Source organism: Oncorhynchus clarkii, chromosome 23, assembly GCF_045791955.1.
Source record: "Oncorhynchus clarkii lewisi isolate Uvic-CL-2024 chromosome 23, UVic_Ocla_1.0, whole genome shotgun sequence".
Classification (NCBI taxonomy): Eukaryota; Metazoa; Chordata; class Actinopteri; order Salmoniformes; family Salmonidae; genus Oncorhynchus; species Oncorhynchus clarkii.
Genome location: NC_092169.1, coordinates 23,511,361 through 23,530,307, shown reverse-complemented (window position 1 = coordinate 23,530,307; position 18,947 = coordinate 23,511,361). Strand labels below are relative to the sequence as shown.

Below are 18,947 nucleotides of genomic sequence, written 5' to 3'. Positions count from 1 at the left end.
TCTGCTGAATATAATAACATCTAGATTTTTTTAACACACAAGCTGCATTCAATTTAATATTTCACGGCACAAGATCAATTGTAAAGTAAATACCATTGCCATTCTATTTATCTAGGAACCTCATTCTCCCCAGCTTATCTTTTTCACTCTGTTTATTCTCCATTGTTTGACAGTGAAGGATGAAGTTAGATCATCTTTACAAAACCGATCGATAAAAATTGCCAACTGCACCTCGCCGCCCTCCACCATCACCTCTAATGCCATGTGCCCCCATGCACTGCCTCGCCCCTCCCTCCACCAGGACCCCCCGGTCCCCCAGGGAGAGGTCACCGCCGTACCCCTCGTTAATAACCGTAAAGGAAGCCTGCTTCCTCCAGGGGTGGGTCTTGGGCCCCATGGGGGGTTCCGCATCAGTACCTCAGGCCCCGGCAGGGGTGACACGGCGGGCAGGGCCCTGGCTGAACAGAGCAGGCTGAGCCGGGCCTGCAGCCTGCCGGTGAAATACTGTTACCACCCCAGTAACGCATCTCTGCACGGCCACAGCAGCAGGGCCTGTAGGTTGACCCCCTTAGCAGGATGCATCAGTCCCTGTCAGTCCCTAACACCCTGTACTGTCCTGTACTGTCACCCTGCGTCCGTCGCCTGCCTGCATGCAGGTTTCACTGAGCTGCTGCTAGTTGTAAATCGGCACCACTGCTTCTGCTTTGCATGAAGGCAGCTCTCATACACTCACTAATGCAACATCCAGTGCTGTGTGTGTGGCTGCTATGTAGTAGGACTAGTGGATGTGTTTGGAGGGTTATTGGAACCTGGCGTAGTGATAGAACACCTAGTCATTAGTCCACCTGCAAATTAAGAAATGTATACAATCCGTTACTGTTTTATTACATTTTTATAAATGCCCTGAGAAGTTTGCATAGTTTTGATTTTATTGTTGTTATATTTAAGTGGTGTTAGGGGAATTGCTCCCTGAACATTGAGCCAACAACAGTCTGCTGTATCAATCTCAGAGAGACTGTTGTGTAGATAGCAGTTTAGTTTTCAATGTACAGTAATGTCATTGGTGCAGAAACAGTCACACACAAGCTGTGATCCCCATGGCTGCAGTGCAGAACATGTTGTTTCATTGTTGATTATCTCAGTTTTGTTGTTTTGCTTAAATCACACTCGTTTTAACAGAACTGATCTGCCACAAGGCCAAGGACATGAAACTGGCTAGGCCCAGATATATGAGCCTTGCTGTATCCACTAATGTAGAACAATAAGCCAACAAAGGGACATATTTTATTCTGTGATATTTTCACAAATTGGATTAGACTAGAGAGAGATGCATTTGTAAAGTGGAATGCGCTTTCTTGTGATATTAGCTATTCAGGATGTCCACATTTGCGAAGTGGAAATGTCAGAGAATGGCATTTTCTTAGGAGGCAAAGTCGCATTTTTACCTTTTATTAGTGCAATTAGGTGAAAGTCTAGAAGGGATGCTCAGATGGAAATGAAATGTCCTCGTTGCTCGGAGCAGTCAGCGCTTGCAGCAACGCAGCATTGATTTGCATTAATATCATGCTGTGGTATTGATTTCTAACCAAAGCACTAATACAGAGTTTGAAGTGACAGTGGCTTTGGCATTTGTGTGCTGTGGATGAAAAGAGTGCCTGGGTGTCTGACTCTTAAAGCCCTTGGAATTCACAGACAGATGGTGGAAAAGATCAGACTGGTGTTAGCTAAACTGGAAGTCTTTAGTAGGTTACAGGATTTCTCTCTAGCTGTGTTCTTCTCTTAGTCTTCTGTCTGTCTGGGCTGGGAGAAAAGTTTTAATCTCCTGTAGAGTGAGGAATAGCTGAGAGGAAAATAAACTTCTATCAGATCAAGCTAATCTAAAACTTCACTGTGCTTCCTGACTTTATTGCGGTGGCCGGAGAGAAAGAATGATTAAATAAAAGTATTAATTTTAAAGCTTTTGCTCAGCAAGTTTGTTTCTTAAGTATCTTTAAAACTTATGTTCATAATAATGCATACATCCTAGATTACTGAGTGTTTGCAAGTCATTTTTTTCAGATATTTATTTATTTTAAAGTTCTATGGGTTGTCTTGACCTTCATCTAGCTACTATAATGCTTGGCTAATGCTAGGCTACTCAATCATGTCCTGTTTGGAGTGCTGGTTGGGCATGTGATTGGCTACTCTGGGATGCTCGTGCAGTCCTAATTGGCTGAGTGCTCGTGGCATGGAGCTTAGACCTATAGAAGAGCCATTGTGCTTTGTAGCTAGGGTTGGAAAATTGCGGTAACTATCCCAAAATTGGTAGGAGGGAATCTGGGAATCTTCCAACCCAGGATTTCTGGAAAACCTGGGAATTTGGGTATAGTTACTGGAATTTTAAAACCCTATCCATATCTAGATCTGGAATGATGAGGTGGGGGTCTGCCACATTAGTCATCCATTCAAAACAACCAAATTGCACACAGAACTATCCTCTCTCTCTCTCTCTCTCTCTCTCTCCCTTTCTGTCTGTCTGTCTGTCTGTCTGTCTGTCTGTCTGTCTGTCTGTCGGTCTCGGTCTCTCTGTCTCTGTCTCTGTCTCTCTGTCTCTCTCTGTGTCTTGCTCTCTCTTTCTCTCTCTCTCTGTCTCTCTGTCTCTTTGTCTCTCTCTGTCTCTGTCTCTCTCTCTCTCACTGTCTCTCTCTCAGTCTCTCTGTCTCTCTCTGTGTCTCTCTGTGTCTGTCTGTCTGTCTGTCTGTCTGTCTGTCTGTCTGTCTGTCTCGGTCTCTCTGTCTCTGTCTCTGTCTCTCTCTGTCTCTTTGTCTCTCTGTGTGTCTCTCTATCTCTGTCTGTCTCTCTGTCTCTCTCTGTGTCTTGCTCTCTCTCTCGCTCTCTCTCTGTCTCTCTGTCTCTTTGTCTCTCTCTGTCTCTGTCTCTCTCTCTCTCACTGTCTCTCTCTCTGTCTCTCTGTCTCTCTCTGTGTCTCTCTGTGTCTGTCTCTCTATCATTGCTTTTGTCCACTATGGCCTACTGACAATGACAGTCTGTCCTAGTCACATGGCCCGTATTGGCTGGCCTTGGAAAGCATTGGCACACTGATGCAGACTGCTGTTGGTCCAACCACACGCAGACTAGACTGGATCCAAAGATTGCCACTGGATCTAAAGACATACTGGATCTAAAGTGATCCAGTCCTACTCTATAGAACCCAGTCCAGAGGAACAGAACCAAATGGGTTGGGCTTTGGCGGAGTGAGCCGATGGCGAATTTGTCAGATCTTACTAGGTGGTTTTTCTCTTCGTTTTTTTTCTCCTGCGTTTCTCAAATTGACCTTTGTCCGCTACTAACTAATGTGTTTTCTTTCTGACGGTCTTCTCTCTGACTCTGACATATTGTTGTTTTTCTATGATTTTTTGTTGTTGTTGGTGTTTAGTTTTTTTGCTATGTTTGATTGATTGAGTGTTGGCTTTGGTGTTCTTTGACGTGTCAGTTCCAGCTCACATTAACCTCCCCGTCTGTCCATAGCCTGACACTCTTTGCATGTGTTTGCAGTTGAAGATGAACACCCGTCAACTCTGTCGCCCAAAAAAAAGCAGCGGAACGGAGGCATGCGAAACTCACCCAACAACTCGCCCAAAATGATGAGGTAAGACATTGATTTGATGCTTCAAACAGAAAGATAGAGAGGAAGTGTGAGGGTGGGGAAGCAGACAGAAAGATAGAGAGGAAGTGTGATGGTGGGGAAGCAGACAGAAAGATAGAGAGGAAGTGTGAGGGTGGGGAAGCAGACAGAAAGATAGAGAGGAAGTGTGAGGGTGGGGAAGCAGACAGAAAGATAGAGAGGAAGTGTGAGGGTGGGGAAGCAGACAGAGAGATAGAGAGGAAGTGTGAGAGGTGGGGAAGCAGACAGAAAGATAGAGAGGAAGTGTGAGGGTGGGGAAGCAGACAGAAAGATAGAGAGGAAGTGTGAGGGTGGGGAACAGACAGAAAGATAGAGAAGAAGTGTGAGGGTGGGGAAGCAGACAGAAAGATAGAGAGGAAGTGTCGGGGTGGGGAAGCAGACAGAAAGATAGAGAGGAAGTGTGAGGGTGGGGAAGCAGACAGAAAGATAGAGAGGAAGTGTGAGGGTGGGGAACAGACAGAAAGATAGAGAGGAAGTGTGAGGGTGGGGAAGCAGACAGAAAGATAGAGAGGAAGTGTGAGGGTGGGGAACAGACAGAAAGATAGAGAGGAAGTGTGAGGGTGGGGAAGCAGACAGAAAGATAGAGAGGAAGTGTGAGGGTGGGGAAGCAGACAGAAAGATAGAGAGGAAGTGTGAGGGTGGGGAACAGACAGAAAGATAGAGAGGAAGTGTGAGGGTGGGGAACAGACAGAAAGATAGAGAGGAAGTGTGATGGTGGGGAAGCAGACAGAAAGATAGAGAGGAAGTGTGTGAGGGTGGGGAAGCAGACAGAAAGATAGAGAGGAAGTGTGTGAGGGTGGGGAAGCAGACAGAAAGATAGAGAGGAAGTGTGAGGGTGGGGAAGCAGACAGAAAGATAGAGAGGAAGTGTGAGGGTGGGGAAGCAGACAGAAAGATAGAGAGGAAGTGTGAGGGTGGGGAACAGACAGAAAGATAGAGAGGAAGTGTGAGGGTGGGGAAGCAGACAGAAAGATAGAGAGGAAGTGTGAGGGTGGGGAACAGACAGAAAGATAGAGAGGAAGTGTGAGGGTGGGGAAGCAGACAGAAAGATAGAGAGGAAGTGTGAGGGTGGGGAAGCAGACAGAAAGATAGAGAGGAAGTGTGAGGGTGGGGAACAGACAGAAAGATAGAGAGGAAGTGTGAGGGTGGGGAACAGACAGAAAGATAGAGAGGAAGTGTGATGGTGGGGAAGCAGACAGAAAGATAGAGAGGAAGTGTGTGAGGGTGGGGAAGCAGACAGAAAGATAGAGAGGAAGTGTGTGAGGGTGGGGAAGCAGACAGAAAGATAGAGAGGAAGTGTGAGGGTGGGGAAGCAGACAGAAAGATAGAGAGGAAGTGTGAGGGTGGGGAAGCAGACAGAAAGATAGAGAGGAAGTGTGAGGGTGGGGAAGCGGGGAACAAATAAGGAGGAGAGTAAGAAAGTCAGAGTGAGAGGTGGGAGAAGGCGAGACGGGTAGATGGTGGTGGAATGGTTGGAGGAGGGATCCAAAAAGGGGGGAGGGCAATGATTGAGAGAGGAGAGGGGGAAGAAAGTGAGAGTGCGAAAAGGAGAGGACGGCTTTGGTGTTTAGACTGGCATGCTGTCAGACAGTGGGTAATGACAGAGCTGAAATATTTCTGTCATGAAAGACAGAGTCTGTGAGAGGAGGAGGAGCTGTTTGAAAAACAAATCCTCTGGCTTTAAAGTGTCATCTGTCACCCCTTCACCCCTCCCCCCCCCCCCCCCCCCCCCCTCCTCCAGTCCCGTCCACATGTAGTCCTTAAACAACGCTGGCACTAATGACACCAGCAACCAATCAGAGTCCTCCCTGTGGTTCCTTTGCCCCGGGGCAGTGGGATCTATTGTGGGAACCCTTACGACTACTGTTTCTGCTACTTAAGGCCATATGTGAGATGTATCATCGCAATCAAAAATGAATTTGCAGTATTACCTTCCCTTTATCCTGTCCTCTGGAATTAAACTGCAGTTAATTGATTTTGAAAGATAAAAGGGTTTCGTTTTTTGTGCGGGAGGAGAGAGACAGCGGTAGGAACGCGACAGCGTGAAAATGCCGAGAGAGTGGAGGCTGTCCAATCGGGGTGGCAGGGTGGAAGCACAGTGGTGAAGATGGGAGAGAACAGGGTCACAGAGTAGTTCCACTCCCTTTTAAATTAGTGATTGTTAGGCCCCTGTGTCTTATAAATATACAATAGACATCTCCTAATGGTGCTGTGTATTTTTTGTCATGCAAGTCACAAAATGTTTGGAGCTGAAGAGCATATAATTAAGGCATTATATACCATTCATTATATACCATTCATTATATACCATTCATTATATACCATTCATTATATACCATTCATTATATACCATTCTATCTTGAAAAAACGTGTCTTCAAATGTATTAAAAGTACAATGAAAGTATACATAGGGACACAGTAAAATATATGTGCTTTTCTCCATCGGATGACTGTTTCAGAACTATGTTTCACTCCCAAGTGGGTGAAAGATTCTATAATTATTTTTGCAAATTTCTTCTCACAAAAGTTATTGTTTTCTCATATCTTTGTGTCAAGTGCTAGAAAGGGTGGTGCTGTTCACTTAAACATAGTCTTTTAGTTTATAGGATATTTTTCTGTGTACTGTATGTCCTCTGCAAAACTAAATTGAATCCTTTAGTGTGCTTAGTGTGACAGAGTTGTTACTAGGTCCCCTTAGAGCACCTTTGAACAGCATCCAAAATAAGTCCTTTGTATTATTGTATGTACTACTTGTCCACTTGTTTAAAACCCTCTAAGCCGGGGGAGGTGGGGCGGCTTTCATACATGGGTGAACAGATAGTCCCCCCTTATCAATCAACACGCAATACTCCGTACAGACAAAGCAAAAACGGGTTTTTATACAAATGTGTAATGTATTGCAAATGTATAAAAACTGAAATATCACATTTACATAAGTATTCAGACCCTTTCCTCAGTACTTTGTTGAAGCACCTTTGGCAGCGATTACAGCCCCGAGTCTTCTTGGGTATGACACTACAAGCTCGGTACACCTGTATTTGGAGAGTTTCTCCCATTCTTCTCTGCAGATCCTCTCAAGGTCTGTCAGGTTGGATGGGGAGCATTGCTGCACAGCTATTTTCAGGTCTCTCCAGAGGTATTCGATTGGGTTCAAGTCCGGGCTCTGGCTGGGCCACTCAAGGACATTTAGAGACGTGTCCCGAAGCCACTCCTGCATTGTCTTGGCTGTGTGCTTAGGGTCGTTTTCCTGTTGGAAGGTGAACCTGAGATCCTGAGCATTCTGCAGCAGGTTTTCATCAAGGATCTCTCTGTACTTTGCTCCATTTATCTTTGCTTCGATCCTGACTAGTCTCCCCAGTACCTGCTGCTAAAAAACATCCCCACAGCATGATGCTGCCACCACCGTAGGGTTGGTGCCAGGTTTCCTCCAGACGAGACGCTTGGCATTCAGGCCAAATAGTTCAATCTTGGTTTCATCAGACCAGGGAATCTAAAGAGTCCTTTAGGCAGACTCCATGCGGGCTGTCCATGTGCCTTTTACTGAGGAGTGACTTCCGTCTGGCCACTCTACCATGAAGGCCTGGTTGGTGGAGCGCTGCAGTGATGGTTGGGCTTCTGGAAGTTTGTCCCATATCCACAGAGGAACTTTAGAACTCTGTCAGAGTGACCATCGGGTTCTTGGTCACCTCCCTGACCAAGGCCCTTTTCCCCCGATTGCTCAGTTTGGCCGGGCAGTCAGCTCTTGGAAGAGTCTTGGTGGTCCCAAACTTCTTCAATTTAAGAATGATGGAGACCACTGTGTTCTTGGGGACCTTCAGTGCTGCAGAAATGTTTTGGTACCGTTCCCCAGATCTGTGCCTCGAAACAATCCTGTCTCGGAGCTCTACGGACAAATCCTTTGACCTCATGGCTTGGTTTTTGCTCTGAAATGCACTGTCAACTGTGGGACCTTATATAGACAGGTGTGTGCCTTTCCAAATCATGTCCAATCAATTGAATTTACCAAAGGTGAACTCCAATCAAGTTTTAGAAACATCTCAAGGATGATCAATGAAAACAGGATGCACCTGAGCTCAATTTCGTGTCTCATAAGCAAAGGGTCTAAATACTTATGTAAATACATTTTTATACATTTGCAAACATTTCTAAGAACCTGTTTTCGCATGTCATTATGGGGTATTGTGTGTAGATTGATGAGGATTAAATATTTTTGTTATCAATGTTAAAGTAAGGCTGTAACGTAACAAAATGTGGAAAAAGTCCAGGGGTCTGAATACTTTCTGAATGTATTTACATTCATTTTTTTAACTGGTACCCGGCTACATTCAGACTAGCCTTGTGAGGCTTGTGGGCATTCTGGAGCAAAACATGTCCGTGACCGTGGGAGTCTTGTCTTTCCACAGGGTCATAATAGCTTGTAGGCCAAACCGTTCGGACGCTACAGACGTTTTCAGGAGAAGACCTATTTTCATGATTTCTCATGGTCTGGCACCGCTCTAGCCCTGCCACCTTTCACCTCAGATGCTGAAGGTCGACATCTCTGGCTTAAACTGAAAAATGTTGATGGGGATTTTTAAATGATGCTAATAAGATTTCAGCAGAGGCGCGGACATCGACCTTGGGGGGTTTAAAAAGAGGAAACTGATACAAACGAAAGAGAAATTGGCACGCTTCCAGCTAACTGCTAGTTTATATGGCTCCTTAGTTTTTGTTTCCTAACTTAAAGCAATAAACCTTCTCTCGTTCTCTCCTCTGCAGAGGAGATGGTCCCCGTTTGCCATGTAATATATGCATCTCTGCTTTGATCTCACAGTGATAATAATTCTTGGGAGTTATTTACTTGGTTTTAAAAACGCTTCAAAGCGGTGTCAAAGTTGTCTCTGCTTTAGGGCTGCTTCTGTATTCTGCTGGCTCTTGGGTGCTGCGGATGACAGGTCCTCTGTTCTAGGTGTAGGCTTTTTCAAGTCATAGCCCTCAGCAAAACATCAAATTACCCAGCGCCGACCACAACGCCCACCTCCACAGCCCCCTCCCCCTCCCCCCAGCCCCTGTCAATATATGATACCATATATATTAAATAAGCTTTACAAGTTGGATTTTATGTGCAATGAAAAGTGATTGTTTGAGGTAGCCTTAGGGACACTTTACTCTACAAGCAAGGAGGGGAATAAAAGAGAGCGAGCTAGCGAGAGACCGAGAGAGCGTATACTATATCAAGTCTGGTTTTTACAGGACTTGCTGCCTGAAGGCCTTTGTAAATAAATAATGATCAACAGATTGGCTGTGGGTTTTTGAAAATCATGCCTTTGTCAGTTTGCATGATGGGTAGAATTTTCAAAGCGAGAGGCTGCCTTCATAGCCTGCTGGAGAGGGATTGGGGGAGCACACATCCCAAGCTAGCGACTGCCGAACGATGCACTGGAATAACTCAACTCTGTTTGAAATATACACTGAGGGAGAGAGAGAGAGGGCAATTTCTCTTCTGATATGGGCTGTCTCTTATTGCCTAGGCTACTGTACAGTCAGGCCTTTTCTTTAGAGAAGGCAACTACATGCAAATACAGTGCCCTCTGTAATTATTGGGACAGTAAAGCATTTTTTCCTCTTTTGTTTCTATACTCCAAACGTTTAGATTTCAAATCAAACAATGACTATGAGGTTAAAGTGCAGATTGTCAGCTTTAATTTGAGGGTATTTTCATCCATATCGGGTGAACCGTTTAGAAATTTCAACACTTTTTGTAAATAGTCCCTCCATTTTTGGGTACCAAAGGTATTGGGACAAATTCACTGTATTAAAGGAGTAAAACACGTAGTATTTGGTCACGTATTCATAGCATGGAATGACTACATCAAGCTTGTGACTACAAATCGTTGGATGCATTTCATTTGCTGTTTGTTTTGGTTGTGTTTCAGATTATTTTGTGCACAATAGAAATTCATGGTAACTAATGTATTGTGTCATTTTGGAGTCATTTGTTTTTTGTAAATAGAAATATAATATGTTTCTAAACACTTCCACAGTAATGTGGACGCTACCATGATTACAGATAATCCTGGATGAAATGTGAATAATGATGAGTGAGAAAGTTACAGACAGACAAAAATCATACCGCCAAGACATGCTAACCTCTCACCATTACAATAACAGGGGAGGTTAGCATTTTGGGGGGGTATGATATTTGTCTGTCTGTAACTTTCTCACTCCTCATTATTCACAATTCATTCAGGATTGTTTGATTTGAAATCCAAACGTATGGACTATAGAGCCAAAATAAGAAAAAATGCTTCACTGTCCCAATAATTACAGAGGGCACTGTAAGTTGTAATGTACATTTACACTGGTCATTATCCAGCCAATTTAATATGAATATTCTACCAAAATGTTTTTGTATTGTAAGATACAGTATATCCATAGCATCTTACACACACACTTTATTGTAAACTGATACAGTACAAGAGGGACAGGGAAAGCCAACACAACACTGGATAGATATCTGATATGTGAAAATGTTAGTCTGGAGGCCAGCTCAGCCTGTGCAAATATAAAGTCATTTCCCTATCAGCCAATCAGACGTGTCATTGAGCTAACGAGCTGTGTTCGGCGTCGCACGCATTCCTCGGACAACCGTGCTCCTGGACAAGAAGTCAGGACAGACGTTAACCACTCGTATATACTCTGGTGGGGTCTGGCAGACGCAAATGTCATGTCTGTTAACGTCCAGTTCACCCTGGTTGATTCTAGGGTAGGGTAGAGGACAGCGAGTAGAGGAGAGAGAGGAGAAAAGAGGAGATTAGAGGAGGGAGAGGAGAGGAGAGCGAGTGGAGGAGGGGAGAAGATAGAGAGTGCAGAGGAAAGGAAATAGGAGAGGAGGGAGATGAGATGAGAGGAAGGGAGGTGAGGCAAGAGGAGGGTTACAGGGCTCTTGACAAACAGGAAGACAGACAGACACAGGCAGGCAGTCACACCGCTGACAGTTGTGTGAAAGATAGCTGTCTAAGGTAGTGGAGGAGGAGGTGCCTGCCTGCCTGCCTGCACTAGTCAGCCCCCACGTGCCTAGATTGAAGTGACAGGGGCTCATGGAGAGTGAGTGGTGCAACACGCGGCTCAGGATGAAATATTCAGCCCGGGTGTAAAAGCACTAAATGTTGTCAGAGTTATTAACACCTGCACCATACAGACAGAGAGCGATGGAGAGAGAGGAGGAGGGTGGTAGAGACAGAAAGAAGGAGGGAGAGACAGAAAGGAGGAGGGAGAGACAGAAAGGAGGAGGGAGTGACGGAGGGAGTGACGGAGGGAGGGAGGGAGGGAGGGAGGGCGGACGATAAGGAGGGAGTGAGAGGGAGAGAAGGAGGGAGTGAGGGGGGAGAGGAGAGGGAGATAAGGAGGGAGTGAGAGGGAGAGAAGGAGGAAGTGAGGGGGAGGGAGAAGGTGGGAGAAAGAGAGTGGAGGGATTGACGGAGAGGAGGGAGTGAGTGAGGGGGAGAGAAAGAGGGAGGGGGAGAGAGGAGGAGGGTGTGAGGGAGAGAGAGGAGGGAATGAGGGAGAGAGAGAGAGGAGAGTGTGAGGGAGTGAGAGAGAAGGAGGGAGTGAGAGAGAAGGAAAGAGTGAGAGAGAAGGAAAGAGTGAGAGAGAAGGAGGGAATGAGAGAGAGGAGTGAGGGGAGGGAGAGAAGGGAGAGAAGGAGGGAGTGAGGGAAAGAAAGAGAGGGGATGCAGTGAATGAGGGAGAGAAAGAGAGGAGGGAGAGAGGGAGAGAAATAGAGAGGAGGGAGAGAGAGAGAGAGGATGGAGTGAGGGAGAGAAGGAAGGAGGGAGGGAGAGAGAGAAGGAAGGAGGGAGAGAGAGGAGGAGGGAGTGAGGGAGAGAGAAGGAGGGGGAGAGAGAATGAGAGCAAAGGAGGGAGAGGGAGAGAGTGAGGGAAAGAATGAGAGAGTGAGGGAAAGATTGAGAGCCTGAGGGAGAAAATGAGAGAGAGATGGAGGGAACTAATTGACACATCGTTCATGTGATATTTCTTGCAATGTAATGAACAGAGAGAGTGTGATTGAGATGTGCTGTTTTCTCACACTTTATGCCAATGTCACCCTCATAAAGAAGCAAAATATATATTTTTGCATCTCTTTGATATTTTAGGTAGAAATTGTGCATTTCATTTTGAATTTTAAAAGCATGTTATATTAGATGAATGCCCTTTAATTTTGACACAAAAGATTAAATAAATCCGACTTTTATATGAGTAGAGATTTGCTTAAGTTCCAAAATGCAACATTTTGACATGTCGCTTCGTGCAGCCTCTGTGACATCTAGGAAGATTTTAACCCACTTAACCCAAACATTTCTCCATGTTTTTACCATCATTATGAAGCCCTAGTTATTTTGTAGCTTTGACAACATCATTTATGAAGATTATTATTTATTATTATTAGTGATTCAATTACGTCTGTCCCTAAATTTAAGGTCAACCCTGTTGCGTGAACTGAATTGTTGTTGTAATATGGTGAAACTATTTATTTTTTAAATAATTTTTATTTTGAACAGAAGCATTGAAACAAAATTCAGTGTTAAAGCAGGTGAGCTGGTTGTACTCTTTTTTTGTGCACCTTTTCTGGTGTTTTTCTGGTGGAAAACTGAACGGCTTTTATTAAGTTAAACATTTGCTCTTCATGACAGAATGTTCAAATTAGGTGAAATAAAACAATTGGTGGAATGGCCCAGATAATGTAAGATGCTATTTCCTACCCTGCTTTTGAATTCATAAAAAAGTATTCTGACAACCACATAGGAAATATTTGCAGGTTTTTCTATATATAGAGTTAATAATAATAATAACGTTTTCAGGACATCCTTAGTGTTCTAACTTGTTCTTGTGTGCTTTACAATAACTATTGCAGACGATGGCTTTGTGAACATGTAAGGGTTTTTGAGGTGATACTGACAGAGAGAGAGCTATTTCCCTGTAGCCCCCTGGTAGACACTAGACAGACAGAAGCCTTTGTAGTCTGGCCCCTGGCTATCAGCTCAAAGCTACACTCTCTGACCCAGTGTTTCTCAATCCAGTCCTGGGAGACCCCCATGGGGTGCACATTTTTGTTCTATCCTAGCACTAACACAGGTGATTTAATTACTGTAAGTAGCCTAGTGGAATCAGGTGTGTTGGTGCCCGGAGAAAATAAAAATGCCTATACACCAATTCAAAATCCTCCCATTTCTATTCAGTCAGAACGAATCGCATTCAGAGAAGGAGCTTGGCTTGCCATTTCTCTGTCCTAGAAACCCTTTCAGAGGACATCCCGGATCATGTCTTGTAGAATGAGTGCAAACACAGTGGAACTAATATTACCAAAGTGACGGGACACACTCTTCCATGGTCAGTGTTAACGTAACACCTGATAAAACTCAGTGGCCCGTCACTGTGCATCAGCCAGTTTGAAGGTGACACGCTGCTGATGAATCATTCATGTACATCAGTTGGGAACGCAAAATGTGATTGGGCAAATTCCTGAAATATTTAAAGTGCGGTCCTGTTAGAGCTTTTACTCTTGGTAGCGCTGCGTCGTGAGTGAGCAAGACAGAGCTAAAAGCCAGTAATTGACGCTCCATTCTAATGCCTCTCAGTCAGCTTTGTCAGCGGTGACTAATGCTGAGCGATTTGTGCTTTTTGAGGTCGTTATTTTCAGGTTGAGACGTGAAGCAACAGCTGCTCTCTATATCCTCTCACGATAGAGAATTCTTCTGTCTTTTTTGTAACAGGATTAAAGGAAACACAGACCAGACAAGTAGATTCACAATGGATTATGGTCATTGTAGATAATTTCCATGTTTTATGCGCTAAACTACGTAGAATATTGTCCTGATGGAAACCACAACTCCCTACTACATCGCACAGTTCAGTCTGGATCTGATTTATCTCTAGAGAAACTGTGCAATGTGCGCATAGAGCTCACAGAAAAAAAACTGAACGAAATCGAATTCAAGTAATTGAACCAATGTTCTGTCAATTAGTTGACAGAACATTGGTTCAAAAATAACATACATTTTGGTTAATTGCTCAGCAGGTGACACAGTGGAAACTCAAGCTTTCCTCTCTCCCCAATGCTGCTACCAATGCTGCTACCAATATCCCTCAGCAACTCTGATGACTGGGTAGTTGTGTCATCTTGGATTTGAGCAGAAAGCGATAATGAGTGGTAGTTTTAGGTTTCAACCAAAATTGATTGGGAGTCCCATAGAGTGGCGCAGAATTGGCCCAACGTCGTCTGGGTTTGGCCGGGGTAGGCCGTTATTGTAAATAAGAATTTGTTCTTAACTGACTTGCCTAGTTAAATAAAGGTTAAAAAAATATATACAGTGCCTTGCGAAAGTATTCGGCCCCCTTGAACTTTGCGACCTTTTGCCACATTTCAGGCTTCAAACATAAAGATATAAAACTGTATTTTTTTGTGAAGAAACAACAACAAGTGGGACACAATCATGAAGTGGAACGACATTTATTGGATATTTCAAACTTTTTGAACAAATCAAAAACTGAAAAATTGGGCGTGCAAAATTATTCAGCCCCTTTACTTTCAGTGCAGCAAACTCTCTCCAGAAGTTCAGTGAGGATAAATACAATCCACCTGTGTGTAATCAAGTCTCCGTATAAATGCACCTGCACTGTGATAGTCTCAGAGGTCCGTTAAAAGCGCAGAGAGCATCATGAAGAACAAGGAACACACCAGGCAGGTCCGAGATACTGTTGTGAAGAAGTTTAAAGCCGGATTTGGATACAAAAATATTTCCCAAGCTTTAAACATCCCAAGGAGCACTGTGCAAGCGATAATATTGAAATGGAAGGAGTATCAGACCACTGCAAATCTACCAACACCTGGCCGTCCCTCTAAACTTTCAGCTCATACAAGGAGAAGACTGATCAGAGATGCAGCCAAGAGGCCCATGATCACTCTGGATGAACTGCAGAGATCTACAGCTGAGGTGGGAGACTCTGTCCATAGGACAACAATCAGTCGTATATTGCACAAATCTGGCCTTTATGGAAGAGTGGCAAGAAGAAAGCCATTTCTTAAAGATATCCATAAAAAGTGTTAGTTTAAAGTTTGCCACAAGCCACCTGGGAGACACACCAAACATGTGGAAGAAGGTGCTCTGGTCAGATGAAACAAACTTTTTGGCAACAATGCAAAACGTTATGTTTGGCGTAAAAGCAACACAGCTCATCACTCTGAACACACCATCCCCACTGTCAAACATGGTGGTGGCAGCATCATGGTTTGGGCCTGCTTTTCTTCAGCAGGGACAGGGAAGATGGTTAAAATTGATGGGAAGATGGATGGAGCCAAATACAGGACCATTCTGGAAGAAAACCTGATGGAGTCTGCAAAAGACCTGAGACTGGGACGGATATTTGTCTTCCAACAAGACAATGATCCAAAACATAAAGCAAAATCTACAATGGAATGGTTCAAAAATAAACATATCCAGGTGTTAGAATGGCCAAGTCAAAGTCCAGACCTGAATCCAATCGAGAATCTGTGGAAAGAACTGAAAACTGCTGTTCACAAATGCTCTCCATCCAACCTCACTGAGCTCGAGCTGTTTTGCAAGGAGGAATGGGAAAACATTTCAGTCTCTCGATGTGCAAAACTGATAGAGACATAACCCAAGCGACTTACAGCTGTAATCGCAGCAAAAGGTGGCGCTACAAAGTATTACCTTAAGGGGGCTGAATAATTTTGCACTGCCAATTTTTCAGTTTTTGATTTGTTAAAAAAGTTTGAAATATCCAATAAATGTCGTTCCACTTCATGATTGTGTCCCACTTGTTGTTGATTCTTCACAAAAAAATACAGTTTTATATCTTTATGTTTGAAGCCTGAAATGTGGCAAAAGGTCGCAAAGTTCAAGGGGGCCGAATACTTTCGCAAGGCACTGTATATACTGTATAAATGATGTTTACCATGGTGAGCTCATACTGTTGTGTTGTGTCCCCTCAGCAGGCATGACCCTCTACTAATCCCTGGGAACGAGCAGATGGAGAACATGGACATGAATGTGAAGCAGTACGACTCCACGGGAATGTTCCACTGGTGCCCATCTAAAGAGATTGAGAAGGTCATCCTGGTGAGTGGTTTTCTGTCTCCCTGTAGTGTTTTCATGACACCAGTATTGCAATACTCGCAAGTAGCATGGCAAGCAAACTTGAACCAGACTTCATTTCTTGAGGAAAACAATCCTAATGTTGAGAACAAAAAAACTAACAGCAATATATTGTCACCCACAGTTACATTTGTTTATTTTCCAAGCTATGGCGCACACTATTTGAACAAAAGCAGATTTTTAAAGAGTTTAGACTGCCTTGTGTTTTCCTTTTTGCCATGGATAATCGAGTATCATAGTATCGTGATACTGGTATCATGACAACCCTACTGTAGAGTTACCTGAGTTTAACCACAGCTATTAACATCCTGTACAGGGATACAGTACCTACCCATCAACAGATATGGTAGGTATTGTCCTACAGTACGTGTGACTCCGAAGATAATTTTCAGTTGTATAGTTTGATGATCTTAAACTTTTTATGTACAGTACTAGTCAAAAGTTTTGACACACCTACTCATTCAATGGTTTATCTTTATTTGTACTATTTTCCACATTGTAGAATAGTGGTGAAGACATCAGAACTATGAAATAACACATGGAATCATGTAGTAACCAAAAAAGTGTTAAACAAATCAAAATGTATTTTAGATTCTTCAAAGTAGCCACCCTTTGTAGGAGTTCCATTTGTAGGAGTTCCTACATATGCTGAGCACTTGTTGGCTGTTTTTTCTTTACTCTGCCGTCCAACTCATCCCAAATGCAGCACTCCATCACTCTCCTTCTCAGTCAAATAGCCCTTACGCAGCCTGGAGGTGTGTTTTGGACCAAAGTCTTGTTGAAAAACAAATGATAGTCCCACTAAGCACAAATCTGATGGGATGGCGTATCGCTGCAGAATGCTGTGGTAGCCATGCTGGTTAAGTGTTCTAAATATAATGAATTCTAAATAAATCACTGACAGTGTCGCCAGCAAAGCACCCCCACACCATCACACTTCCACCTCCATGCTTCACGGTGGGAACCATCATCCGTTCACCTACTCTGCATCTCATAAAGACACGGCGGTTGGAACCAAAAATCTCAAATTTGGACACATCAGACCAAAGGACCGATTTCTAATGTCAAATGTCCATTGCTTGTGTTTCTTGGCCCAAAGCAGTCTCTTCTTCTTATTGTTGCCCTTTAATAGTGGTTTCTTTTCAGCAATTCGACCATGAAGACCTGATTCACGCAGTCTCCTCTGAACTGTTGACATTGAGATGTCTGTTACTTGAAATCTGTGAAGCATTTATTTCGAGGTGCAGGTAACTCTAATGAACTTATCCTCTGCAGCAGAGGTAACTCTGGGTCTTCCTTTCCTGTGGCGGTCCTCATGAGAGCCAGTTTCATCATAACGCTTGATGGTTTTTGCGACTGCACTTGAAGAAACTTTCAAAGTTCTTGACATTTTCCCGATTGACTGACCTTCATGTCTTAAAGTAATGATGGACTGTCATTTATCTTTGCTTATTTGAGCTGTTCTTGCAATAATATGGACTTGGTCTTCTACCAAATAGGGCTGTCTTCTGTATACCACCCCTACAGTCACAACACAACTGATTGCATTAAGGTACTACATGATTCCATATGTGTTATTTCATAGTTTTGATGTCTTCAATATTATTCTACAATGTAGAAAATAGTACAAATAAAGAAAAACCCTTGAATGCGTAGATGTGTCCAAACATTTGACTGATACGGTGATACTGATGTGTTTCCACTGTTTTTAGCTCTGTATGATACATATTCTAATGGAGTTGAAAATTATTTTCACCTATTGGGCCAAAAATTAAGCATTGTTGAGGTACGGTAGGCTCTAAAGAAACCGTTTCCCTCACATAGCGGTAACAACCACATACTAATAATGTATATCCACATTTCTCTCAATGCCTCTCTGTTGTTACAAGGTGAGTCGACTGTTTTCTATGTTCTGGGTCATAGTATAAAACCACCACAAGCATGGCTTTGAAAAGCAGTTTTATACACCTTACTCCTTGACCATTTAGTGTATCAACTGCATTGAGCTGTACCGGGTTCTCCTTGAGCCTAACACCGCAAAGGGTGGGGCTGCAGGGTTTCTCATCAGCACTCTGCCTCTTTGTTTTCTGACTGCTATGCGTTTGTCCTCTATCTCCTTTCTTTCTTTCTTTCTTTTTTCTTTCTTTCTTTCTTTCTTTCTTTCTTTCTTTCTTTCTTTCTTTCTTTCTTTCTTTCTTTCTTTCTTTCTTGTTTCTCTCAATCCCTCTCTCGTCCCATTATTCTCTATGTCTCCATGTCTCTCTCCCACCTCTCACTCTTTCTCTCTCCCCCTCTCTCCCCTCTCTCTCTCCCTGCTCAGACCCGGAGTGAGGCATCCATGACGGTGTTGAGCGGCCATGTAGTGGTCTGTATATTTGGAGATGTCACGTCCGCTCTAGTGGGGCTGCGAAACTTGGTGATGCCTTTGAGAGCCAGCAACTTCCATTATCACGAGCTGAAGCCCATAGTGTTTGTGGGCTCGCTGGAGTACCTGAGGAGAGAGTGGGAAACTCTACACAACTTCCCCAAGGTCTCCATACTACCTGTGAGTACCACTGTAATGTGTACGGTTACAAGCCAAAGTTATACAACTGACAACATCATGTACTTACAATACCATAGTATGCCATCACCATCAGTTCTATCTGTGAGTAGACCAGTGTAACAACGCTCCAGGATTCAATACCAAACCCAGCTGTACCGTTGTTATTTTCAGACTGTTTACTTGTATTTTCTTATCTCAGTTGACTTATGAGATCTCTTCCCTTCATTGCCTCGCACTGTCTGAATGAAAACAATCTAAGGTGAAGGGTAAAATGACTGTAAGCAGTGATAAAGCAGTAATAGCATTACCTAGTGATATAGTATTTCCTTTGTGGATTTGTTTGTGATTTGTCGTGGTTGTTGTGGCTGTTATTGTCAATTCCGCAACCGGTTCCTGAATTCAATATTCCATCAATTCACAGCAGCGAATCCTGTCTATTCATACGGAGTTTAAATACACTGCAGCTGCCCTTCCTTGGCCATCTCAGATGTGAAAGTCTGGCATGGCTGCCTGCTTTAGAGCTTGTTAATGCTTCCTTGACTGAGTATCAGAGAGCCCTAAGAAACCAGGCCTGTTAGCCTTCA

The 18,947-nt window shown here is 43.7% G+C and overlaps 1 protein-coding gene across 9 annotated transcripts in view; it reads left to right on the top strand.

The window, feature by feature from the left end:
* Window positions 1-18,947, top strand: part of LOC139382040 (potassium large conductance calcium-activated channel, subfamily M, alpha member 1a) — a 288,548-nt gene that overhangs the window by 246,414 nt on the left and 23,187 nt on the right. For 5 of the 9 annotated variants that reach the window (XM_071125988.1, XM_071125986.1, XM_071125982.1 and 2 more), the window contains 3 exons: window positions 3,535-3,628; window positions 15,659-15,782; window positions 18,139-18,363. In XM_071125988.1, the coding sequence (XP_070982089.1) occupies window positions 3,535-3,628; window positions 15,659-15,782; window positions 18,139-18,363 (443 nt within the window). Of the gene's footprint in view, window positions 1-3,534; window positions 3,629-15,655; window positions 15,783-18,138; window positions 18,364-18,947 lie in introns of all 9 variants that reach the window. The other 4 variants (XM_071125985.1, XM_071125987.1, XM_071125981.1 and 1 more) reach the window with 1 other exon arrangement.